This window comes from Coregonus lavaretus, assembly GCF_964263955.1.
Source record: "Coregonus lavaretus genome assembly, chromosome: 39".
In the NCBI taxonomy this organism is placed as follows: Eukaryota; Metazoa; Chordata; class Actinopteri; order Salmoniformes; family Salmonidae; genus Coregonus; species Coregonus lavaretus.
This window is the reverse complement of record NC_140026.1, coordinates 11,590,896-11,618,760: the sequence shown is the minus strand read 5'-3', so window position 1 is coordinate 11,618,760 and position 27,865 is coordinate 11,590,896. Positions and strand designations below refer to the sequence as shown.

Sequence of the window (27,865 nt, the reverse complement as noted above, 5' to 3'; positions counted from 1 at the left end):
GACTGGCAAGAGACTGAAGCATTCAGTTCAATTTGATTGAATTCAATACAAATGTATTTATCACCTCAGGGGAAACTAAGAATGGCAATTAAGTTTACAGTATCAAATCAACAAAACACATTCCACATTAAAACACAGTATACAACGGACATCATTCATCATGTGACTGAAACAATTATGGCCCCATGGGTAGTCGTTGGTGTTTGTCAGTGTGATATAGTGTATATTGGATGCATTGAACTGAGGAAAACTAATATGATTGGCATAGTGTATATTATGATACTGATTAATATTTTAATTTTGATCGATGATATTATTGATGTAGACACGTGATGAAGTTTGAATAGTTGAACAATTCAACCAGTGTGATGATGACATGAATGACGTTCGGCCTCTATGGGATGAGGGATTGCGGGTGTGGGAAAGTGTAGGCCTATTAAAACTGCAACACATTTTAAGTGTGTGTGGGTGGCTGGGTGGGTGTGGTCACCCTCACACACACAGAGCTGTTGTGGCAATCAATCCTCTTTTATCTTACTGCTGAGTGTGGGATTTGATTGACAGGTACATTCAACGCATTCACAGATTACAACATCTGAAACGAATAATCAGCTATTTAATAATTATCACCTTCCTACATTGCGAAACTGTAATTATGTAATCCTATTCATTCCCAATGTGGATGTTTTTTGCCTTGTAAATGTGTATAGGCCTACAACAGACGACCACCTGCGGTTGTTCCCAGTTACAATTCGCAAAAGCCACAATTAGGCTATACAGCGCAGTCATAACAATGGTAGGTATGTAATTAACTCAAAATAAATGAAAGCTTTAGTTGAGAACATATAACAACAGAACCCATTGCTATTCAATGCGAATTTGGGCAAATCAGCCCAAGTGTTGTTCATATTTTCGTTAATATTAGGCCTAATGGACCGATGGAACAAGGCCAAATCATTTAGCGAAATTCATGCATTTCTGAAGAACTGTGAATATATACGTTTGAGAGAAGAAAAAAAAATAGGCGTATAAACTTTGACTGAAGCCATTCAAGGAGAAATTTCAACTTTTCCAAGTAAGACTATTTTATAAATATATAAAACTAGGCACGCTCGAGGAAAAACTATTGCATCTCTAGTTGAAAAAAGCCTATTTACCATCAAAGGTCTTGTCCATGAGGTGTGCAAAATGTATTGTACAATCAACTATAATAACCATATTTGTTGTTGTTGTATAAATAAGGCTGCGTAGGCCATAGATCTTGTCAATAGGCCAATATCTTTAGTGAACTCCAAAATGTAACAGAGGCTAATGAGTGGCTGCAGTGCACTTCGGTTTTATCATTGACATTTTAGCTATAGGCTATTATTTAGACTGTGCTTTTTACGCAAATGTGGTCTTTAAACGTTCTCTAACGTTGTAAACTTCTCTAAACTCATTTCTTTAATGTTTTCGCGAGATGCTATTCCGGCTTTGTACAAGGGAATTTCATAATTTCCCTCGAAAGAAAATCATGGCAAAATAGCCTACTGTGGTTGCTGAGCTATTGCATCCATTTACTATTCCAGGCTTCGAGTAGCCAGTTTCTTTTCGATAGCGCTTAAATAATTTGTACTATCCTATAGATATGCATAGTATATGCACACATCTATTATTCAGTTTAAACTAGTTAGGAAAACAATTATCTAGTGTCTTAAACTTAGAAATTATAGTAAAAAACAGGGGATCCTTGGACCTTTTACTTATAGAACGTGCGCGGATCTGAGTCTGTTCACCAATCAAAGACTAGCCTGAGCAAACCGGATATTACGTTACTAGTGACACCCACGTCAGTGCACCCTGCCACTACAAGATTGTCCATATACGACTGTCAAACCCGCAAGACATAAAAAATACAGCCACCAAGATTATCTAAACAATCATACAATAATTATACATACGAATGGCATGGCCATGCCTTATTTGGTTCGTTTTACCTTATGTGACCCTTTCCCCCATTTGAACACCCCCTCCTCAACGTTTTCTACACAGACATTATTGCGCTCTCCAAATGCAGAAGACCCCGAGCAGACCACCAACAATCCAACAGCCGTGACCATGCCACCACAGCGCCGCCGAAACCAGCAAGTCAAACGGGGGTAAAGTAACTGATTTCAAGCCCTGCTCTGGGGTGCATGGTTGGATAAAAAGTTTCCTTTCTTGGATGCAGAGTTAACTGACTGGCTTTGCAGAGACTAAGAGAGACCATGCTGCTGGTTACATGCTTGTCTTTCAGTTTATTTTTTACGTGGGTGAGCAAGTGTAGCACCTCCCAGTTTCTTTGGTCATAGATCTGGTCTCCTCTTGTAGGCTACACTTATTGTATACGTACAACATGCGTTTTGCGTTTAGCGCGGTCCTATAGCTGAGGAGGTTCCCTATCTGGCTTGTCCACAGCCCCCCCCCCCTCCCCCTTCTCACCACATCCACCATCTCTCTCCTCTACTTCAGGCCGCAGGATAGTTGCTGAAACATGCCGAGACACTTGCAGGGCAGCTCGGGTCTGTCGCAGGTCCGCGTGGCTCGTTCTGGTTTGTAGCCTAGTTGGATCTACTTTGTGGTATGGTCTCCCCCACCATATCTGAATAGAACTATTGCAAAGGAGGGGGAATAAAGTAAAAGATTAGCAATAACTGCCCAATAACAAGGTGAAGAATACAGGAGATCTGTACACCAATATTGGAATCGATGTTCGATCAAGCCACGACTATGGGCGATGGGATCGCAGAGGAACGCAACCACCACCACCACCACCACCGTGGATCCAACTCTCTGTGCCGTGACCGGATGGACAAATGCCATACCGAACTTGGGAGCAGGTCGCCGGTGCAGAGTACAACCGATACCGCGGGTACATCGGCGTCTACCCCCACCTCCTCCAGTGAAGACGGACATGATAAACTGGACCCAGTGGACCCAGACTACTGCCAGAGGATTTTAGTTCGAGGTTAGTAAGGATATATTCTCTTTTTTTGTTGTTGTTGAGAAAATTGTTTACATCAATAATATTATCAATCACAATTTAAACAATAATAATCAGTATCATAATATACATTATATGATCACATATAATAATAGCAGTACTTGCTATGTACTATATGAGCCAACAAACCATTCAGTAATCATTGGCAAACAAAATACTTTAAAAACACAAACCATCATGTGTATGTCTTAGTGTGTTTACTCGTGGTCATGTTGTTTCCTTTGTTTGAGTTAAGGCATAGTTATAAAAAATGTGATAAATAATAAATAATATAAGTTGTCCACACCCTCTTTGTTTAAAAGAAAGGGAACCACCTTTCTAGGCCTACTGCCATGCAAATAGTCTGGCCAGCCATTTGATTAGATGTTCAGGAGTCTTATGGCTTGGAGGTAGAAGCTGTTTAGAAGCCTCTTGGACCTAGACTTGGCGCTCCGGTACCGCTTGCCGTGCGGTAGCAGAAAGAACAGTCAATGACTAGGGTGGCTGGAGTCTTTGACCATTTTTAGGGCCTTCCTCTGACACCGCCTGGTATAGAGGTCCTGGATGGCAGGAAGCTTGGCCCAAGTGCTTTGCTAAAGGGCACACCAACAGATTTTCCCCATAGTCGGCTCGGGGATTCAAACCAGAAACCTTTCGCGGTTACTGGCCAAAAGCTCTTAACCACTAGGCTACCTATTTTAATTTCAAAATATATAATTGTATAATTACTCTATGTGTGAGTTATGTGTTACTTTACCATGTCCAAATATCTTATAGTTGTATGCAGCCATGATGGCAATAATGTTTCAATAGTTTGTAGTAAATTATGACAATAATCAACCCCCTCAGCAAAATGCCCTTCTCAAAGCACAACAAACACACAGCCATGCATCTTTCAGAAAAAAATATATTATTAAATGCAAATCTATGAGGAAAGTATTGGTCTTCCATATTTGGTATATTACCAGTTAACTTCTTTAATGTTTATTAAAACATTATAAAATAGTTTCAGGAGTATGCATTGGTAAAACATGTCACATTGTTAAAGGTGTGACCAGAATGATATAAAATGCTATACTTACATGTCTTATAGTCGATAGTAATTAGGCTATGTGACTGACTTAGAATTAAATGAATTGAATGCAACTCAATAGTAGTGTTTAGAGCGTATATACATATGTATTTGCACTGCTTTGCAGGGCTGTATAATGCATTATGATGTCAACAAACCCCAAAGAATACAGGTGGAAAAAACATGTTTGGGGAGAAATAATAGTCATAGTGAACAGCAAAAACATTTTATTTAAGTTTATGCCTATTCATAATATTCAAGTTGACCACGAATTTAAAAAAGATCATATCCATGCCGCTTACCCAGATAGTTTTCACACCAATGTGGGATGCATATCAGGATAACATGATATATCAGCTAATCAACATGCAAAACTATTACAGAAGCACTGACAATATCAATATCAGTCCTTACAAAATAAAGTTCAACTTTCCCCCCTTCATGTGCACATTTGATTTTCACCAAATGTGCAACTAGCCCTTTCATTTGAACAACGATAATCATACACATTGCCAACTGGAAAGTTCTACATAATTTAGTTCACTGCTCATGCCCAGGCCCTGAAACAGTCTTGGTGGGGGATGAATCTGAATAGAAAGCCGGTAATTGTAGCAGGGAACGACCTCCGCTAAATCCAAGATAAATCCGCAGTCCCCGGTGTCACTATTTGTTTATAAAGCTGACGATTGAATGCGCTGGATACCTAGTGAGAACCCGGGGTCAGCGAAAGGTCAGCCTGTCTGTCCTACCTGCGACGTCCCGATGCGCATGCAAACTGTTTTAAAGGCCCTGTTGTAACGTTTTACATTGAGAGGATTTTAATCTAGCGTGTTATGAATGGATGATGTATTAGTCGGAAATCATAAATATTCGACATGTTAGAATTAATCTCTGCATGTCGCTCTGGCTAACACCATGCTTGCATGCCATGGCAGTTGGGCTATGGTGCCCGAGACTGTTCTGCATATAGGCCTAGATGCTATTTCCAGTGTAGCCAACACATATGGAGTCACTGACGGTAGTCTACTTCATACAGAAATATAAACATCTATAAAATGTGCAATCTATAGGCTGTAGTCAATGGTGCAACCATATGTGTAGCCTAGAAAATATATACCACTCATGTGGCTGCAATGACAAAGGAAACTTCTAATAGTAGGCCTAATGGTGGTTACGCATGAAGCAGTAGGCCCAGAGCCATGTATTTACATTATAGGCCTGTTCCATTCTGTCAAGGCTTCTAGAATTTGATGGACGTTTTGCTGGGGAATTTATATGGATTTAGGCGCAACATTATACGACAGAAATGCTGTAGGGCTATACCTCATTTGACGATTGTATTTTATTGTGGGAACCAGCTGGGTTAGGCTATATGTATATGTTTCAGATTTATATATATGTTTCAGATGTATTTATCACTTATAGGTGGGCCTATCTATTGTAAAGACTATATTATTTCAAAATACTGGACATTTTTACAAATCCGATTTCGTTGAGGGATTTAGAAAATATCTGGTTGGTATATTTTATTCTCATTTATTGATTGATTTTAGTTTGATTAGCCACATGTTTTTAAATCATATTTTGGACAGTGGACCTACATTATTTCATTGTTTTCAGTCCCTCTTTCTAGCCTACTTGAGGAGCTTTTCGTTGTTTTAACCATATGTCCAGTATTGGCTGACTGATTAGTATTGAACACATCTCTTGTTTAGGGCAGGTTGTAGGCTATGGATGGGACCATTGTGGCTTCGTAGGCAGTGGCATTTGTTTAAAAATATATATTTTTCTATTCCTTCTACATTAACAGTCATTTTGGACTTATAGCAACTTTTAACTTTTCAAGATAACGTTGCACAATTTGTTTTGCACTCAACAGTTTTTTGGTATTGCTAAAGGCATATTACCTCATTTGATATAAAAATACGCATTTCATGATGTTGTATGTATTGAACCAAACAATTTAACATTGTCCCATAAATTGCAATATTATTGATGCATCAACTAGCCTAGGTTACGCTAGGCTACATTCTCCAGGGTTCTAGTACGCATGGCAAATTCAGAAGTATAAATGAAATAGAACTCTTAAAACATGCTCTGCAAACATTCGCTCTCGCTGAGGCAGACGATGCACGTAATATTTAGTTAAATTAGGTATAATTTAGAAATGTGATAGCGATGTTTCTTTCAGCTCTCATTTTTCCGGCCTTCTGGCTATTCCTTTTATGGAATATTCCTCAAACATATTGCAATGCAACAACGGCCAGAAGCATGTTTTTACCTTACTTCCAGTTCCATGACATAGCCGAATGTAGCCTCCTCAGTTGAAAGTATAGGAAAACTATTCTAAGGCATTTGAAGCGTAAAATCTCTAACGGATATGCTTATTATCTCTGTGTGAGGTGCATTGAGTTTTATTTACGGATATTGTCATTCTTACAATATATACTATTTTATGCCTTTTCTGTATTTATTTCCCTGGTAGCTTGTCTAGCCTACGCTATAATTTCCAAGCAAGTACATTTCCTCATGCTGAAAATAATGATCACTTCAAGATTATTCTAAAATAGCGTGGGCCTAACAATGTGAAAGCGCACATTTGTGCCATAAAGGAGCACAATGTTTAAATGTCCAGAAAATTATGACATTGGTACTACAGTATATGCAATTGTAATGTTAAGCAAAGTAGCCTAAGACTATTCTTTGTAATTGTGGCATTTGACACTGTGTCTGACTGCAACATCCACAGATGCTAAGGGCACCATCCGGGAGATCGTGTTGCCAAAGGGTCTCGACCTCGACAGGCCAAAACGCACGCGGACCTCCTTCACTGCAGAGCAGCTCTACCGGCTCGAGCTCGAGTTCCAGCGCTGCCAGTATGTAGTCGGCCGAGAGCGCACTGAGCTGGCGAGGCAGCTGAACCTGTCTGAGACACAGGTAAGAAACAGACATCATTTGACAGAGATTTCCTCAGTCGTGGTGAGTTATGGATAATAGATTGATAACCTGTTGTGCCAATAAAGACAAATAGTAAGTACCTTTATGAGTCGCCATTTGCATAGGCCTAAATAATCAAATAATAGATTACATTTATTTTACCGAAAGACAGTTTGAGTTTCATGTTTAATTTGTTTCTTTACCAGTTTAAATAACATTTGTTTTGTTATCCCTGTGCTGGTGTGCTTATTGGTTTGAAAAAGGTATCTTATTAGGCTGAGGCTATATCATACATTATAACTAATTGCTGTGCAGTCACATCCCACTGAGCACAAACTGGTTGAATCAACGTTGTTTTAATGAAAATAACAATAGTCTGGGCAGCACCTCCTACTGGATAATTTATCTAGCTACAGCTACCCTTTGGTCTCCCATCCAGGGTTTTAACCAAGCCCTGCTATGATATTTGTCACTGACTATTACCAATGTGCTGTCATGCGAATGATTGTTAAAAGATCTCGACTTAAAAACAAAATAGATTCACTGTTGCTATCGAAGTCATTCCAAAGGGTAGATTTAACAGAGCAAATTAAATGTGCCCATACTTTATCACTCATATATCATATAGGCCTATATAGCGTTTGCAAAATCATAAACAGTTATTGTTTAAATTCAACCCCTAATTCAACTAAGAATAGACAATACAATAGGCCTAGGATTTCAAGCTCTGGTTGATTTCAAATGTAATGATATTTAGTGATATTGCATTGTTTGGTTGTCAATGCAACCAAATATCAACATTTGAAGGAGATGTAACTTATAAAAATCTAACTTTTGTTTAAAGTGCATTTAAAGTTTGATTTGATTTAGTCCTATTCTTTAACTTTGTTTTTTGGTAGAGGTGTGAATCCAACATATCAATGATTAATTTGTAGACAAACTGGAATTAAAGCCAAACTAAATCAGTAGCACAGATGAAACTATCCAAGCAGAATATATATCTCCTTCAAATGTTGATATTAGGTTGCGTTGTCAACCAAACACTATTCAATATTACTTTTGTAATACAGTAAATAGGCCAAAATTAAGGCTATTTTACAAACTAATGTAACATTCAACCTTAAAATGAGTAACACATCCATGGCCACATTTTGAGGTTACTGTAACTATACATGTCTTATTATGTAATCATATAAAGCGTGCATGTTCAAGACAGCATGCATAGGTTGTCGGAGGTCTGTGGAGATCTTCAAAATTGCTGTAATAATCTGAGTAGACTCTCGAACGGCATTGATCACTTGCACCATGTACTTTTAATGTAATCTCAACTGCAATCCAGGTCATTTGGTTCTGCTATTAGATGAAGCACAGTGATAACACATTAATCTGTTGTATAAATAAAATATCTGACATGGTATTCCCATTTGAACTTTGCTGTGCCTTTTTAAATGGTTGAAAGCGCAGTGAGAGACATTTGAGTGACAACAAATGCAGACATTGTTTTTCCACTGGAATTTGGTTGTGCTTTTAGATGGTTGAATTTGCTTTCAGTGATAACACATAGGAAATTCAACTAACGTTTGGCTGTCACTTTGAGTGGGTGAATATATGTTGTAATCTCATTGATCAACTTCTTAACCAAATATTACCCTATTATCCACGTTGGGATGACGTGGTGTGCTCAGTGGGATTCTATTGTATAATGTCTCTGAATTATTTTATACCTAACTTTTGTCATGTAGACTAGATGTATCTACTGAGGAGAAACACGAGATGTAGACCTATTACATCTAAGACACAACCAATGTCTTATTCGGAAACTACATGCAATCATCATCATATAGTCTGGCGTCATTTGCGTAATGGCTCCATTCTTGGGGCCTATCTACGAGTTCATAGTCTATTATCAGTGCTGACGTTTCTTTGCGGGAATTCACAGTAGCCCAATCAGCCAGGCATCTCTTGTAAGTAAACCAAACACCATAACGCCCTCGGCACTTTACAGTAAGTATTCTATAATAATAATAATAATAATAATAATAATAATAATAATAATAATAATAATAATAATAATAATAATAAAAATAAAAATATATTTGTATTATTTAAACTTTTTTGGAACGATACAGTGTGTTGTATAAAACAAACTTCTCTAGACAACAGCAACAAGGGAATCATGGATGGATGTAGGCTACTATAGCCTGTGTCCTCCACATTAAGGATAGAGCAATGATAGCGAATGACATCTGGGAAAACAAATGGCAACTAAAATATGATAGAAAACATGGAGGATCCATGGCCTCAGTTGTTATTTGTCAACTGATGCCTTACTATGTCTCTGAAGCGAGTTGTGCCTATAGGAACTAAACAAGTTACACGTTAAGTTATCATTTCCGCAATACATTTAGTAGACCCAACGTATTGTGTAGCCTATACGTTCATTCCTGATAATGAGAAAGTGACAGGATTGATTATCGTCAAATGGTTGGTGTGAATGAAAACACTTGCTAGAGATGCTATAGGCCCCAGCCTACATGTCGAAAGGGCTGTTCAAGACCAAGTCGTTTACAGTTCAACGGCATCTCCCTCTATTTAGGACCACTAAGAATCAGAATCAGAATCAACATTATTCGCCATGAACATTTACACGTAGGCCACCAGGAACTTGACCTGGTGAAATAGTGCTGACCACAATAAACATAACATACAGACAGAATATATAAACGAAGAATTTATACATAATCCACATACAGTATGGAGGACTACACTATATAGATACAGCAAAAACAGAACAATTAGCCTACACATAGCTGTACTATTATACATAGCTGATAAATGGACAATTCTCCAGCGCATTCGTACACCCCTTACACAGATAGATCAACGAAGAGGGAGAGGAGACGAAACGAGGAAAGCAAGCTAATACTTTTGAGATGCAGCCACAGCTATTAGCTGTATCATTCAAAGACGTGGCCTCTATTGGTTGACCTCTGCTCTTGAAGTGATTTTAGATTCTATGGAAAGCGCTATAGAAGTTTAACACATTATTATTATTATTATTATTATTATTATTATTATCTTTATGAGTTGCTGCATCAAGGCTTTCAATGGAGCCATATAGTGATTTGATTTCCAGGTCCACTTACGCAAAGTACAGTGGCCTATGTGTGTGTTTGAAAGCTTTCCCATTGCTTCTCCGTTGTGAGAGAGTGTTCGTGAAATGCAGGATTTAGCTTGGAAATAATAGCTTTTATGAATACAATACTAACTCATCTTAACTCAAGGCAAAATGTTACTTTGATGGTCAGAAGCACGATTTAATTTGCGTTTTCAATTTCAAGGAAGCGGTGATAACCGAAATGCAAATTTGGGAAAAAAATCTACTCAGATTTCTGAGTGCTTTTAGCCAACCTCATTCGTATTCATCCAATGATGCCCTCCTCCAAATATTTCTATTCAAAGTCAAGTTCATTTTACAATATGAAATATCTATAGGCCTACATTCTATCCACAGCATTTTGATTTATAGGCTCCATGCAGCCTCATATTGAAGGGAAGAAGGTTCACCTACCACCATTATCGACCATGTCCACTTTGGTATAGCCACACAAACGATCCTGCGATTAAAAGACACATCAAGTTTAAATTAAAAAGACAACTATGGCAATCTTACATCTAATTTTAACACAACATTCCAGTAAACTTCAAAACATGGGCATCACAAATCATATTTTTGCAGTTGGTAAAAAAAAAAGAAGAGGTGGGACTATGTCATCGATGGTTTGGCCACTGTGAAGAATGTTTACATCAACATGTTCTTCACTTACAGATATTTTTAAATGCCCATTCCATGCTATGACATCTCTCGTCGATTTCTTTCGATTAAAAGATAAATGCTATACTTCATTTGTTCATTACAAGAGATCGAGCCTAATACGAATTAAATCCAATAAATGGAATAGGCTCTTAGCCTAAACCTTAGCGCATCCAATAACTTCATAATAACACCTAATAACACATAATGTAGCCCAACATGTTTTCATGCTGTAACATGTAGCTCAATTTAGACATTGGTAAGGCCATTTATATTCAGTAGCCTATTATAGCTTACTACCACGAAATCTCGAGGTCACGACGATAGGCTGTAGACCTATTGGGCCTATATATATCTGTTCTGGAGGCAGATATAGATATTACAATACGTTTAGTAAGTTATGAAATACATACCTCAATGGGGGACAGCGTATGCCCACGAACAGATATAGCCTAATTTGTGATATTGCACTCATAGAATGTGATGTCAGTCACGTAAATAGTATATTGTTCCGAAGTTCTTATAGCCAATTGCGCGGATTCCTAAGCGCCATGTGTTTGGGGATATGGGCGTTGACCCAGGTGTAACTCGAATTAGTTTGGTCAGGTATCAAAATTGCTCAGGCAAAGAGGCATAGGCTACATTTGCTCAACAAAATACATAAGGGAAATACCTTTTAACAGTCTAATTTAATAAAAAAAGACAGAAAATAAATAAAATAGTGTGCGTGTTTTGCTGTTCGTCCGCATGATGAACAACGAACGGTTAATTTAAGTTTTTACCAAGCTTTCAACCACTCTTTCAGACACTCTTTCAGCCTCCTAAACAACTGGTACTAAGACAACTTATTAAATGAGGTGTCTGAATATGCTTCGGGCTACCTGAACCGTTTCCCAGTTAAAACAAAGTTCGTTTCCAGGCCAGTTGTGCGTAAAAGCCTTCATGAGCTACATGAAAGAAAACTATTTGCAGGTTGACGTTTATTGGGAGAAGTCTTGTCTTTGAGGCTGAACTGAGAGATTTCTGCTAGGTGGGCCAGCTGCAAAGTCAAAATTGGCTATATTGTAAAACTTCTTGAAAACATAAAAGTGGTTTTTGGTCTTAATTTAAGGTTAGGGTTAGGCATTAGGGTTAGCAGTGTGGTTAGGTTTAAAATAAGATTTTATGACTTTGTGGCTGTGCAAGCTAGTGACCACTTCAGTGATGCCTCCAGAACAAGATTCATGACGAAAAACGCTAACCTACGAACTATTTGAGTCGGGTGAATAACCTGTATAACCTGTAAAGTCAAACCCTCCCTCACTCAGGCAACATCTCGCCTCTCCCCAGAGCCCAGCAGGTGGCTCCCCATTCCCGTGTAACGCGGCGGGGAGCCCCGCACCCTTGGCACGCTATGGAGTTTTCTTGGGGATGCCTGTTCCAGCAGGTTTAACGCTGCTGCTATAGAGGAAATACTCTAATTGCATTTCGGGATGGTTCTCTGACTGTGCACCCCAATTGTGCTTGCTTGTGTTTTCTCCAATTGTTTTCTCGGACTCCTTGTTTTACATAAAAGATTAAAAGTACATTTTGGATTGACCCTCTGTTAAGACCTCCATACAATTTGGAGCACTTTCATCCCATGCATTTGTAATCTCTTACAATATTAATACATTTTCAATTTCGTTATTCTGTCTATCAGTCCACAGAGTAGGCTACATTTTCAGCTTGCTTGAGAAACGCCATAGTCTGAGAATGAGCCGAAATGGCACCCTACATTGAGTGTACAAAACATTAGGAACACCTTCCTAATATTGAGTTGCACCCCCCTTTGCCCTCAGAACAGCCTCAATTTGTCCGGGCATGGAGTCCACAAGGTGTTGAAAGCGTTCCACAGGGATGCTGGCCCATGTTGACTCCAATGCTTCCCACAGTTGTGTCAAGTTGGCTGGATGTCCTTTGGGTGGTGGACCATTCTTGATACACAAAGGAAACTGTCGAGCGTGAAAAACCCAGCAGCGTTGCAGTTCTTGACACACTCAAATCGGTGCGCCTGACACCTACTACCATACCCGGTTCAAAGGCACTTCAATCTTTTGTCTTGCTCATTCACACTCTGAATGGCACATGCACAATCCATGTCTCAATTGTCTCAAGGCTTAAAAAACCTTATTTAACCTGTCTTCTCACCTTCATCTACACTGATTGAAGTGGATTTAACAGGACACATCAATAAGGAATCATAGCTTTCATCTGAATTCCCCTGGTCAGTCTATGTCATGGAAAGAGCAGGTGTTCCTAATGTTTTGTACACTCAGTGTATACTCCCTTTATAGGTGGACCCTACTCATGCATAGGGCTCGTGAAATGACTCTTACAGAAATGACTTTTACTGAAATGATTGACTGAAATTACCTTTGTCTCCGACTGAAATTATAATTTATATAATTATAATAAATTATAACTTTTTCCCCCCAAATACTTAAGTGAATGAGGGTTTATCTTTTCACTTGTGTAAATAATGACAAGGTATCTTAATCTGTCACCTGACTCTGATGCTCTCAACCTTGGTATAAAGACATTAAGTCAACGTAGTTTCCATGTTATTGCAACGTTGGTATTATTATGTTATAGCAATGATGAAAACAGGTCGAATTTTGGCCAATGATACACGTATGCATATATAATCCCAGACCTCTCTATACCTTCACAACACTGTTCCCATCCCACCTGGTACCAACCATGAGTTCACCATGACCAGGGCTTATTTTATTGACACATTACATTGTATCACTCTATTGTTCTCTGCTGCCCATCCAGGGAAAGCCATGATTTAATGGCGGAAGGGGCTGCTTAAATCTAGTTTAATCCTGCCCTGGGACAAATAGTAGAGGGCTAAGTTACAGAATGAATGGAATCACGCTAGTTTATGTGGAGCTTTTGACACAAGCTGGTCATAGCAAGAGGCTGTGAGTGACCAAATATTTGGATATATTTTGATCTATCAAGGCAGCAAAGCTTGCTAAACATGCACAGTTAGATGGGTTGATGAGCTGCTGGTAAACATCCACAACCATGTTTGGTTTAGAGACTTGTGTGTGAAGTACAGTAAGTGAAGTACAGTAAGTGAAATACAGATGCATACCTCCTCTGTTTTGAAACATCATCTTGTCAGAATCCTTTACACACACAGCTCTACTAATAACTTATCTGTGTGTGACATCCCTCTATCCATCTGTGTGTGACATCCCTCTATCCCTCTGTGTGTGTGACTTCCCTCTATCCATCTGTGTGTGTGACATCCCTCTATCCATCTGTGTGTGACATCCCTCTATCCCTCTGTGTGTGACATCCCTCTATCCATCTGTGTGTGACATCCCTCTATCCAGCTGTGTGTGTGACATTCCTCTATCCCTCTGTGTGTGTGACTTCCCTCTATCCATCTGTGTGTGTGACATCCCTCTATCCATCTGTGTGTGACATCCCTCTATCCCTCTGTGTGTGACATCCCTCTATCCATCTGTGTGTGACATCCCTCTATCCAGCTGTGTGTGTGACATTCCTCTATCCCTCTGTGTGTGTGACATCCCTCTATCCATCTGTGTGTGTGTGACATCCCTCTATCCATCTGTGTGTGACATCCCTCTATCCATCTGTGTGTGTGACATCCCTCTATCCATCTGTGTGTGTGACATCCCTCTATCCATCTGTGTGTGTGACATCCCTCTATCCACCTGTGTGTGTGACATCTCTCTATCCATATGTGTGTGACATCCCTCTTTCCATCTGTGTGTGTGACATCCCTCTATCCATCTGTGTGTGACATCCCTCTATCCCTCTGTGTGTGTGACATCCCTCTATCCCTCTGTGTGTGACATCCCTCTATCCATCTGTGTGTGACATCCCTCTATCCCTCTGTGTGTGTGACATCCCTCTATCCATCTGTGTGTGTGACATCCCTCTATCCATCTGTGTGTGACATCCCTCTATCCATCTGTGTGTGTGACATCCCTCTATCCACCTCTGTGTGTGTGACATCCCTCTATCCCTCTGTGTGTGACATCCCTCTATCCATCTCTCTGTGTGTGACATCCCTCTATCCATCTGTGTGTGACATCCCTCTATCCATCTGTGTGTGTGACATCCCTCTATCCATCTGTGTGTGTGACATCCCTCTATCCCTCTGTGTGTGTGACATCCCTCTATCCATCTCTGTGTGTGACATCCCTCTATCCATCTGTGTGTGACATCCCTCTATCCCTCTGTGTGTGTGACATCCCTCTATCCATCTCTGTGTGTGACATCCCTCTATCCATCTGTGTGTGACATCCCTCTATCCATCTGTGTGTGTGACATCCCTCTATCCACCTCTGTGTGTGTGACATCCCTCTATCCCTCTGTGTGTGACATCCCTCTATCCATCTCTGTGTGTGTGACATCCCTCTATCCATCTGTGTGTGACATCCCTCTATCCATCTGTTTGTGTGACATCCCTCTATCCATCTGTGTGTGTGACATCCCTCTATCCGTCTGTGTGTGTGACATCCCTCTATCCATCTCTGTGTGTGACATCCCTCTATCCATCTCTGTGTGTGACATCCCTCTATCCATCTGTGTGTGACATCCCTCTATCCACCTCTGTGTGTGTGACATCCCTCTATCCCTCTGTGTGTGACATCCCTCTATCCATCTCTGTGTGTGTGACATCCCTCTATCCATCTGTGTGTGACATCCCTCTATCCATCTGTGTGTGTGACATCCCTCTATCCATCTGTGTGTGTGACATCCCTCTATCCCTCTGTGTGTGTGACATCCCTCTATCCATCTCTGTGTGTGACATCCCTCTATCCATCTCTGTGTGTGACATCCCTCTATCCATCTCTGTGTGTGACATCCCTCTATCCATCTCTGTGTGTGACATCCCTCTATCCATCTGTGTGTGACATCCCTCTATCCACCTCTGTGTGTGTGACATCCCTCTATCCCTCTGTGTGTGACATCCCTCTATCCATCTCTGTGTGTGTGACATCCCTCTATCCCTCTGTGTGTGTGACATCCCTCTATCCATCTGTGTGTGTGACATCCCTCTATCCATCTGTGTGTGACATCCCTCTATCCATCTGTGTGTGTGACATCCCTCTATCCACCTCTGTGTGTGTGACATCCCTCTATCCCTCTGTGTGTGACATCCCTCTATCCATCTCTCTGTATGTGACATCCCTCTATCCATCTGTGTGTGACATCCCTCTATCCATCTGTGTGTGTGACATCCCTCTATCCATCTGTGTGTGTGACATCCCTCTATCCCTCTGTGTGTGTGACATCCCTCTATCCATCTCTGTGTGTGACATCCCTCTATCCATCTGTGTGTGACATCCCTCTATCCCTCTGTGTGTGTGACATCCCTCTATCCATCTCTGTGTGTGACATCCCTCTATCCATCTGTGTGTGACATCCCTCTATCCATCTGTGTGTGTGACATCCCTCTATCCACCTCTGTGTGTGTGACATCCCTCTATCCCTCTGTGTGTGACATCCCTCTATCCATCTCTGTGTGTGTGACATCCCTCTATCCATCTGTGTGTGACATCCCTCTATCCATCTGTTTGTGTGACATCCCTCTATCCATCTGTGTGTGTGACATCCCTCTATCCGTCTGTGTGTGTGACATCCCTCTATCCATCTCTGTGTGTGACATCCCTCTATCCATCTCTGTGTGTGACATCCCTCTATCCATCTCTGTGTGTGACATCCCTCTATCCATCTCTGTGTGTGACATCCCTCTATCCATCTGTGTGTGACATCCCTCTATCCACCTCTGTGTGTGTGACATCCCTCTATCCCTCTGTGTGTGACATCCCTCTATCCATCTCTGTGTGTGTGACATCCCTCTATCCATCTGTGTGTGACATCCCTCTATCCATCTGTGTGTGTGACATCCCTCTATCCATCTGTGTGTGTGACATCCCTCTATCCCTCTGTGTGTGTGACATCCCTCTATCCATCTCTGTGTGTGACATCCCTCTATCCATCTCTGTGTGTGACATCCCTCTATCCATCTCTGTGTGTGACATCCCTCTATCCATCTCTGTGTGTGACATCCCTCTATCCATCTGTGTGTGACATCCCTCTATCCATCTGTGTGTGTGACATCCCTCTATCCATCTCCTTCTGGGGCGCTCCGCTCTCTAGACTGACATTAACGGTCTTAGTGCCCCACGGAATGTGTATGTAGGGGCCAGGAGTTTTTCCTGGCCACATTTAATGACCGGACCAGGAAAAACTCCACGCTGTTTAGAGCAGCACTAGAATAGAATAAGATAAAATAAAATAGCTTTATTTTTCTCCGCAAGAAACTTCAGTTAGAGGTGCTATTGTACAACTTCCCAGCTGATTTCCTAACAGATGGCTCGTGTCGACAGTCACTAGGCCTACTATAATTAATACTACGTTTTCCTCATACTGTATTTTAATGTGTTCGGATGCTGTTCCCTTGTGTTCCTCCCAGGTGTTTTAACACCTGAGAAACTCCCATCTACTTATCTGTTGTCACTCAGTAATTGCTTTGCTGTGGGGACTTGCACTGACTACAACCTACAATTTAATTTGTTGTCTTGGTCTTTGTTAATGTCTTTCACCAAGGTTGCAGATAGCAGGGGTCTGAGTGTGTGTGTGTGTAGGTGTGTGTGTGCGTCTGTCTCTTTGTGTGTGTGTGAATGTACTTTGCTGTGCATTGTTCTCAGTAACTCCTAGACATACAGTGTCTGGCCAGTCGTCTGGAGCATTACGTAGTCCTACAGATGAGAGAGACAGAGACAGAGAGCGAGACAGAGAGCGAGACAGAGAGCGAGACAGAGAGCGAGACAGAGAGCGAGACAGAGAGCGAGACAGAGAGCGAGACAGAGAGACAGAGAGAGACAGAGAGAGACAGAGAGACAGAGAGACAGAGAGAGAGAGAGAGAGAGAGAGAGAGAGAGAGAGAGAGACGGAGAGACGGAGAGACAAAGAGAGACAGAGAGAGAAAGAGAGACAGAGACCGAGACAGAGATTGTGTAAAAGCTGAAAGTGTAGGAAAAATGGTAGGAAGGGAGACAGACAGACAGACATGGGCCTAAACCTGTTGCACGTTTTGTTTCATTGTCTATATGTTATTTGAAAATCCACAGCCATGTGTATTTATTTTTGTGCAGCAAAACTCTTTTATTTTACAACAGTTGCACCCAATGAGTTGTACTGTACATCAGTTGAGTGTGTACGGGGCTAAAATGGGTATGGATCTAAAGCCAGTATAGAGTATGCTTACCCAGTCGCGGTACCCCCCCCACAAGGTCTGACGGGGGGTGTGTGGGGGGGGGGGGGGGGGGGGGGACTTGTTGCATTTACAACTTGTCTAAGTCCTATCATCAACTGATTTCAGCCAGTGTATGGATTCACTGTGTTGTTTGAATGGAATGTTGTCATATTGACAGTTCATTTGAAAAAAGGATGGAATAATTCCTCTAAAACTGGCTGGCTAGCTAGCCAACAAACACACAGCACAGATAAATTCTTCAAATTCATTATTTTACACAATATCTTATCACAGAACTGGCAAACCATGGTTGACCAACTCTCTGACCAAAATGGCTGACCTTTATCCCATCATAAGAAGGTTCATGTCCATTCTAGTATTCCAGGGGCTGCAGGGGTGTGTAGTACGCCAGTGTGGTATGCCGGTGTAACCAGTACAGAGCTGTGTGTAGACGCTGGCTCAGGAGGAGCTCATCGCCCTCCATCAGCTTAGCTAATAAATCAAATTATATTCATCTGTCTGCCTATATGAATCAATAAGAATAATATTTATTTATTGATCTGATAGGGATGTGGTAGGGAATTGACTAGGCAATTAAGTCATTTAGGGCACTTGTCAATACATACAGGTGCATGACACTCCATCGCTAATGAAGATGACCTATTGGACCCAGCGATGAGACAGTGAAGGTTGTGTGTGTGTGTGTGCATGCGTGCAAGGCCTTCCTGTTATTCGCCGGGCAATGCCGTAATGCTATTATCTCATTGGATTAGGAAGAACAGAAACCTGCAACATCCATGTGGCTAGAGTACTCCTTACAACACTGCCTGGAAGCCCTTGTGTCCAAATAACACACCCACGCACGTAGGCTATACAGACACACACACTTATACACATGCAAATGCGTCTGACACACACACACATTTGTAGCCGAGTGGTAATTATCGAGGAATGTTTCATGAACTGCATATCCCTAGTGTTAAGCCCTGTTCAATAGTCCATTTTATTGAGTAGTTGTCTGCAGTACATTGAGATGTGTTGGGATGGGAACAATGACGTATTCCACCATCTATAGCTACAGTAGCTCTGTAGAGAAACACTGAAAGTTATGTCTGTCAGGCTGCAGTGCTTGGGCTCCACCACACAGAGTGCTGTGGCGCAGTAGGAAGGAACAAGGGAGTGGTGAAGAAGCTAGGGGACATCCTCTTCCTGTGTACAAGCAGCCCAATTCTGATCTTTTTTTCCACTAATTGGTATTTTGACCAATCACATAAGATCTTTTTCAGGGCTGATCTGATTGGTCAAAAGACTAATTCATTGGGCTGCCTCTGTAAACGCAGCCTTAGTCTCTAGGGTCTCGCACACACACAAACACACACACACACACCAACACACTGTGAGCCTAATTCCCTTATCTAAACCTTGACATCATAGGACCATAGGAAGAAAAGGTCTGGTCCAGCCCGGGGCGGGGCGGAGGGCGGGACAGTGGGCCTAATAATAGTCCTAAGTGTTTTTGCATTAAGGAGGATTATGGAGCCACATCTACCAGCGATTCGCTTAGATGGGGTCGACCCTTTGCTGAACCTGCTTGGACATGTGTTTCAGTAATGCAAGGGAGAGTGAGAGGGTGAGAGGGTGAGCAGGTGAAATAACAGATATAGGAGAAAGGTAGGATGTAAGAGGTTTAGGAGGTAGGGAGTGGTAGGAGGTACGAGGTAGGAGATGGGAGGTAGGAGATAGGAGGTAGGAATTTGGATGGGGACAGTCAGAGGTGCCTGGTGTTAATACAGCATGTGGGTATTGGAGAGCGAGAGAAGGGCTGTAGAGGAAAGTGACAGAGTGGAGCTCTATACATACACTCGCCATATAGAAAAGTAATCAAATTGATCCATGTACAAGGTTACCATACAGTTTCCCTTTAGAAAATAAAGTCATTGTTACCATACAGTTACCCTATAGAAAAGTAAGTCATTATACTCTTAGACCGAAGTGAGGCAGTCTGATGTTCATCACGTGTAGGATCAGTGGGGGATGTCGCGGCGGGGGGTTGCGGCGGGGTCACGGAGGGGACAGTTGAGCCTTTCACAGGGTCACAGTAAGTGTTAGAAGGATTGTCAGCAGGTGTCTGTCCTGCATAATGGAGCTAGGCTTTTCTCCCACATAGCCTCTCTTAGAGAGATTAACTAGCATTCATAAGGCTTTATATGGCATTCATAAAGCCATCATAAGCACTATACATAGAGGCTTAATAACAAGGAATGTATTAACAAAGTCATCCAATGTAAAGGCTGATAAAAATGCTACCACATTTTGGCTCACCTAATCCTTTTTAAATAGCATTACGTTTTCTTAGGAATCATTCTGAACCTCTATATAAGTCGTATGTCATCATCAGACACAATCTATCATGACAAAGAAACAGTAATGACATTGATTTATCTGTCTGCATACATTGCAGGTGTTGACTGTGAAGTAGTGCAACATTCATCAGCTGAGCTGCTTCAGTTCAATAGACATGTATATGGAGTCCCAGATGACCTATGACCTGGGTTAGCCTAATCTAGCCCGGCCCAGACCTGTCCTGTTTTCAACTTGTGTAGTAGTGGACACAGGCCTACCCTGTAGCAGTCCAGCTATCCTGCATGTTGTACTCTTGGTCTATCTTCTGCTCTCCTATCCTACATTTGTTCTAACCCGCCCTGCCCGGCCCGGCCCTGCTCTGACCCGGCCATGCCCTAGTAGAAGCAGTGGGGAGGGTGAGGGCTGGAGGGCAAATCCTGGTCACGCCTGCTTAGCTCTCTCTCTCTCTCTTTCTCTCTCTCTCTCTCTCTCTCTCTCTCTCTCTCTCTCTCTCTCTCTCTCTCTCTCTCTCTCTCTCTCTCTCTCTCTCTCTCTCTCTCTCTCTCTCTCTCTCTCTCTCTCTCTCTCTCAGTAATCTCTGCCCCATCTCTGAACCCTGGATCCCATTAGGACGGATTTATTTCCAATAGTGTAGATGTATGGAGAGGGTAGAGATTTGCTTTCTTTCTCTTTTCATAATTTCCACCACAGTAAAGTCCCCTGTAAACCTTAGGTTTTTCCTCAAGCGGACGACTGTGACATGAACGGCCCAGACCACTCTCACCTCAGCCCCTGGCTAAGCCATGCCCCATCGAGGAAGCGGAGAGAGGTGATTGTCTGTTTGTGGTGTTTTTAACTTAGGCACATATAGTATACTGTATATATACAGTGGGGAGAACAAGTATTTGATACACTGCCGATTTTGCAGGTTTTCCTACTTACAAAGCATGTAGAGGTCTGTAATTTTTATCATATGCACACTTCAACAGTGAGAGACGGAATCTAAAACAAAAATCCAGAAAATCACATTGTATGATTTTTAAGTAATTAATTTGCATTTTATTGCATGACATAAGTATTTGATACATCAGAAAAGCAGAACTTAATATTTGGTACAGAAACCTTTGTTTGCAATTACAGAGATCATACGTTTCCTGTAGGTCTTGACCAGGTTTGCACACACTGCAGCAGGGATTTTGGCCCACTCCTCCATACAGACCTTCTCCAGATCCTTCAGGTTTCGGGGCTGTCGCTGGGCAATACGGACTTTCAGCTCCCTCCAAAGATTTTCTTTTGGGTTCAGGTCTGGAGACTGGCTAGGCCACTCCAGGACCTTGAGATGCTTCTTACGGAGCCACTCCTTAGTTGCCCTGGCTGTGTGTTTCGGGTCATTGTCATGCTGGAAGACCCAGCCACGACCCATCTTCAATGGTCTTACTGAGGGAAGGAGGTTGTTGGCCAAGATCTCGCGATACATGGCCCCATCCATCCTCCCCTCAATACGGTGCAGTCGTCCTGTCCTCTTTGCAGAAAAGCATCCCCAAAGAATGATGTTTCCACTGCCATGCTTCACGGTTGGGATGGTGTTCTTGGGGTTGTACTCATCTTTCTTCTTCCTCCAAACATGGCGAGTGGAGTTTAGACCAAAAAGCTCTATTTTTGTCTCATCAGACTACATGACCTTCTCCCATTCCTCCTCTGGATCATCCAGATGGTCATTGGCAAACTTCAGACGGGCCTGGACATGCGCTGGCTTGAGCAGGGGGACCTTGCGTGCGCTGCAGGATTTTAATCCATGACGGCGTAGTGTGTTATTAATGGTTTTCTTTGAGACTGTGGTCCCAGCTCTCTTCAGGTCATTGACCAGGTCCTGCCGTGTAGTTCTGGGCTGATCCCTCACCTTCCTCATGATCATTGATGCCCCACGAGGTGAGATCTTGCATGGAGCCCCAGACCGAGGGTGATTGACCGTCATCTTGAACTTCTTCCATTTTCTAATAATTGTGCCAACAGTTGTTGCCTTCTCACCAAGCTGCTTGCCTATTGTCCTGTAGCCCATCCCAGCCTTGTGCAGGTCTACAATTTTATCCCTGATGTCCTTACACAGCTCTCTGGTCTTGGCCATTGTGGAGAGGTTGGAGTCTGTTTGATTGAGTGTGTGGACAGGTGTCTTTTATACAGGTAACGAGTTCAAACAGGTGCAGTTAATACAGGTAATGAGTGGAGAACAGGAGGGCTTCTTAAAGAAAAACGAACAGGTCTGTGAGAGCTGGAATTCTTACTGGTTGGTAGGTGATCAAATACCTATGTCATGCAATAAAATGCAAATTAATTACTTAAAAATCATACAATGTGAAAAAAATCATACAAAATTACAGAACTCTACATGCTTTGTAAGTAGGAAAACCTGCAAAATCGGCAGTGTATCAAATACTTGTTCTCCCCACTGTAAATAGGGTTAAGACAAGACTGAGACTGTGGATAGGGGCCCAGGTCTTTACTATCTCTAAGTCTAAGATGTGGCGTCAGTATCCTTCTCAGCGGGGGAGGATCCCTCGCCAATCTCATTATACAGTGGCTTGCGAAAGTATTTACTCCCTTGGCATTTTTCCTATTTTGTTGCCTTACAACTTGGAATTAAAATTGATTTTTTGGGGGTTTGTATCATTTGATTTACACAACATGCCTACCACTTTGAAGATGCAAAATATTTTTTTGTGTGAAACAAACCAGAAATAAGACCAAAAAAAAAGAAAACTTGAGCGTGCATAACTATTCACCCCCCCAAAGTCAATACTTTGTAGAGCCACCTTTTGCAGCAATTACAGCTGCAAATGTTTAAATGTTTCCCCTTAAACCACTCAAGTGTTGGTTTAGCAGTATGCTTAGGGTCATTGTCCTGCTGGAAGGTGAACCTCCTTCCCAGTCTCAAATCTCTGGAAGACTGAAACAGGTTTCCCTCAAGAATTTCCCTGTATTTAGCTCCATCCATCATTCCTTCAATTCTGACCAGTTTCCCAGTCCCTGCCGATGAAAAACATCCCCACAGCATGATGCTGCCACCACCATGCTTCACTGTGGGGATGGTGTTCTCGGGGGGTGATGAGAGGTGTTGGGTTTGCGCCAGACATAGCGTTTTCCTTGATGGCCAAAAAGCTCAATTTTAGTCTCATCTGACCAGAGTATCTTCTTCCATATGTTTGGGGAGTCTCCCACATGCCTTTTGGCGAAAACCAAACGTGTTTGCTTATTTTTTTCTTTAAGCAATGGCTTTTTTCTAGCCACTCTTCCATAAAGCCCAGCTCTGTGGAGTGTACGGCTTAAAGTGGTCCTACGGAGAGATACTCTAATCTCCGCTGTGGAGCTTTGCAGCTCCTTCAGGGTTATCTTTGGTCTCTTTGTTGCCTCTCTGATTAATGCCCTCCTTGCCTGGTCCGTGAGTTTTGGTGGGCGGCCCTCTCTTGGCAGGTTTGTTGTGGTGCCATATTCTTTCAATTTTTTAATAATGGATGTAATGGTGCTCCGTGGGATGTTCAAAGTTTCTGATATTTTTTTATAACCCAACCCTGATATGTACTTCTCCACAACTTTGTCCCTGACCTGTTTGGAGAGCTCCTTGGTCTTCATGGTGCCTTTTGCTTGGTGGTGCCCCTTCTTTAGTGGTGTTGCAGACTCTGGGGCCTTTCAGAACAGGTGTATATATACTGAGATCATGTGACAGATCATGTGACACTTAGATTGCACACAGGTGGACTTTATTTAACTAATTATGTGACGTCTGAAGGTAATTGGTTGCACGAGGTCTTATTTAGGGGCTTCATAGTAAAGGGGGTGAATACATATGCACGCACCACTTTTCCGTAATTTTTTTTGTAGAATTGTTTGAAACGTTATTTTTTTTATTTCACTTCACCAATTTGGACTATTTTGTGTATGTCCATTACATGAAATCCAAATAAAAATCAATTAAAATTACAGTTTGAAATGCAACAAAATAAGAAAAACACCAAAGGCGATGAATACTTTTGCAAGGCACTGTACACGTACTAATGGAACCACTGAGACCATGGTGACCTGAAAGGGACTCAACTAACCAACAGTTCTATCCAGGGTTTGGGTCAATTCCCTTTCAATTTCAGTCAATTCAGAATGTAAACCAAATTCCAATTCCAATTCCACATTTTCCTCATTGAAAAGCATTGAATACATTTCAGAATTGGAATTTGTATTTCAGTGTACATCCTGCATTAACTGGAATTGAAATGGAATTAACCCCAACCCTGTTAACAGCAGTTCTATCACATAGCTCTCTGAGTGAATATCTTTCTTGAGTTCACCTCGATTGTCCTCCTCCTAGAGTGTCTGAATACTGTCTCCTGTCTCTTCAAGGTAAGCATAGATGATCTGAGTAAATGCTAAAGTGGGAGTTGTGGTGGTGACAGGGGAGGTTTGGTTGAGCGGCGGTTGCGTGCTTTACATACATATGAGCTCTCTATGACTGCTGTGTGTGATGTGAATGCAGCAGCTCACGGTCGCGTCGTGTGTCTCCTGTCCTTGCCATACTGCTGCTAGTCATATAGGTTAGGTAGGTCCTTCTCATCGTGGATGCGTTTCAAATGGCACCCTATTCACTCTATAGTGCATGGGCCCGGGTCAAAAGTAGTGCACTATATAAGGAATAGGGTGCCATTTGGGACATAACCCATGATATCCCTCTGTGTGTAAGCTAATCTGTGCTATACACCATGTCTTGCCTGCTTGTATCCTGCCTGCTTGTCAAATCCCCAAATTGTTGTGAAACGTTAATAAAATGACATTAATACTTTCTAGGGGCCTGCAAACCAGAAGCTGCTCGGCACTCACTCTGTTCCTCTGTACCAATCTACCAATCTCCTCTTTAGTTTGATTAGATGGCAGGGTTCTCCAGATAAAGAGAGGATGAATTGACGCAGGTAGCGTACTGCTTGTGTACACTACGTGGTCTGTGATGGTCCTATACGTGTATGCGTACATTATGAGCATGTAAGTGTGTCTGTGTGTGGACGTGTAGGCTGCATGGTAGTGTGCTCTCTACACTACATGGTCTGTGCCAAGAGATGTGTTTGTCTCATCGTGAATGTATAGAGTGGCAGAGAGAGAGAAGAATACGAAGGAGAATGTGACAGAGGGTTTATTCCGATATGAAAACTCAGCGATCGTATTCTTCCAGTCAGCTCACATCAATGGGTCATGTGTGGCGATCGCCTTGCCCCGGCCGAATGCCATGACACACACAAATGTACAAATTCACACACACACACACACACACACACACATGCAAGCATACACATGCAAGCATGCACATGCGCACCCGAGGGGTGAGGAAAAGAGCAGTAAGTCTGTTAAGTATGTATACATTTTTCATGAGCATGATTTCTCTGTGTGTGTGAGCAAACACATCTGACCTCCCCTGACCCGCCTTACCCTGTGTGTGTGTGCATAGTCCCCCACCCTCACACCACACCCACACACGCTATACATTAAAGCACTTGCGCATCAATTAAACATCCAGAAACAAGGACAGTCAGAGTTCAGTGAGCTTTTCACACTGTGTGCTGCTGTGTGCTGTGCAGAGAAGCTCACTGTGTAGGCCTACAGTGCAGTACTGTGCAGTACAGTGCAGTACAGTACAGTGAAGTACAGTGCAGTACTGTGCAGTACAGTGCAGTACAGTACAGTGAAGTACAGTACAGTGAGAGATGAGAACTTTGCTTTGCCCTTTCTTTGTCTCTCATGTGAAACCAGTTTAGGCAACTCCAGCATCCTAGATAACCTTGAAACCTATCCCTGTGGTCATAGCTTTGACCTACTTGGGCCAGTGTGTTGTATACTTTGGTCTCTTTGGAATCGATTCCACTCTCACACCCACTGACTGACAAGGTCTCCCTTGAAAATTAGATTTTTAAAAATCTCAATGGGATTTGCTGGATTAAATAAAGGTTTAATTTGCATAAAATTTTCATGTAACAGAATTAACCGAAATCCAATGATGGCTAAGATGATTGTTGAGAAAGAATCTGTGTTTGTGTGGTTTGAACTAGACATAAGTAAGAGTTATTATTTATCCTATTGTCTGCTGATTTAGTGAACCATTCAATGAATAAAGCTATGTTTTAACTCTTTAGTATGTCTCACTTCTTCTGTCCTTATAGGTCAAAGTGTGGTTCCAGAACCGTCGCACCAAGCAGAAGAAGGACACGACCAAGGACTCTGACAAGCGCTCCTCCTCCACCTCCGAGTCGCTGGCCACCTGTAACATCCTGCGCCTCCTCGAACAGGGCCGCCTCCTCTCCGCCCCGCCCCCCAACCCCCCATTGGGCCACCACCCAGGAAATGGCTCCCTATTGGTCAGCTCCGGCGGCGGCTCCTCCTCGCCAGGGGTGAGTAGAAGCACGCCACCAGGAAATGGCGTTTATGCCATGGGTGGAACTTTCGGGCTGTCACTGCCCTCCCTGGGAGGGACTTCACCTTCGCCGCGTCTGGGCATGCCACCGCCGCACTCACTGTGCTTCTCAATGCCGCTGCTAGGGGGCGCTCATCATGAACTGGCGTCTGGGTACGGGTGTGGGTCCTCTGCGTTCGAGCCGTACATGCGGCTGGACAGGATCTCCAAGGATGGAGATCTGAGTGGGAAGAAGAGAGTTTCCTAAAAGGCGGACATTTTGGGGTTGGGGTCCCACCTATCCAGCCACCAACATTGTTGTCCGTCATTGGTTGGATCATCAACATAATTGGCCATCATTGGCTGACAAGGATGAACAGACAGCTGGGAGAAGGTGCACCTCAGAAAGAGATTACAGCAGGACTCTCTTTGCGCCGCCATTTTGTGTTGTTGGTTGCACCCTGTTCTCACCCGTTCTTCAGCTACTGCCTGCCACGGGGGGAGGGGAGGGGGTGGAACAGGACCACGTGGTGTGACAGACAGGGGTGATGATGATGTCCGTCCCACACGAAAACCTTGCTTGTGGATTTTTGGGAGAAATTAAATGTGTGTGTGATTCATATGGAGAACAGATTTATTTTTCTTAACGCTTCTCCTCCTTCGTTCACTTTGTGTGATCGTTCCCTTCTTTCTTTCTTTAGGCTTTCATTTTCTTTCTGTTCCATAATATGTTTTTTGAAAGTCTGACATTTTAGAAAAGGCCCTGACTAAGTCAATGTAAGTGAATAAGCGTGATATTGTCTATAGATTACATTACAATACAAAGGAGAGCAACCAGTTAGCCCTTTAACATATTACATACCTTCCAGCAAAATTACCAGGTTTCCCATCATGTGGCAGTTTTCTGCCAGAGCGTTCCAAGTAAAATAATAATACGCATTAGCAGTTTCTAATGTTAATTTGCACTGTATCGTGTCCAACACTGATTCCTGTAAATTCTGTATTTG

At 42.3% G+C, this 27,865-nt stretch overlaps 1 protein-coding gene across 1 annotated transcript; it reads left to right on the top strand.

Moving 5' to 3' along the window:
* Positions 1-2,727: 2,727 nt before the first annotated feature.
* On the top strand, positions 2,728-27,126 carry LOC311112830 (ventral anterior homeobox 2-like; the record flags this gene model as incomplete). The annotated part of the gene is made up of 3 exons (XM_084155964.1): positions 2,728-2,986; positions 6,823-7,010; positions 26,629-27,126. 3 exons carry the CDS (start codon positions 2,728-2,730, stop codon positions 27,124-27,126), a joined length of 945 nt encoding a protein of 314 aa, XP_084012090.1.
* Positions 27,127-27,865: the final 739 nt, after the last annotated feature.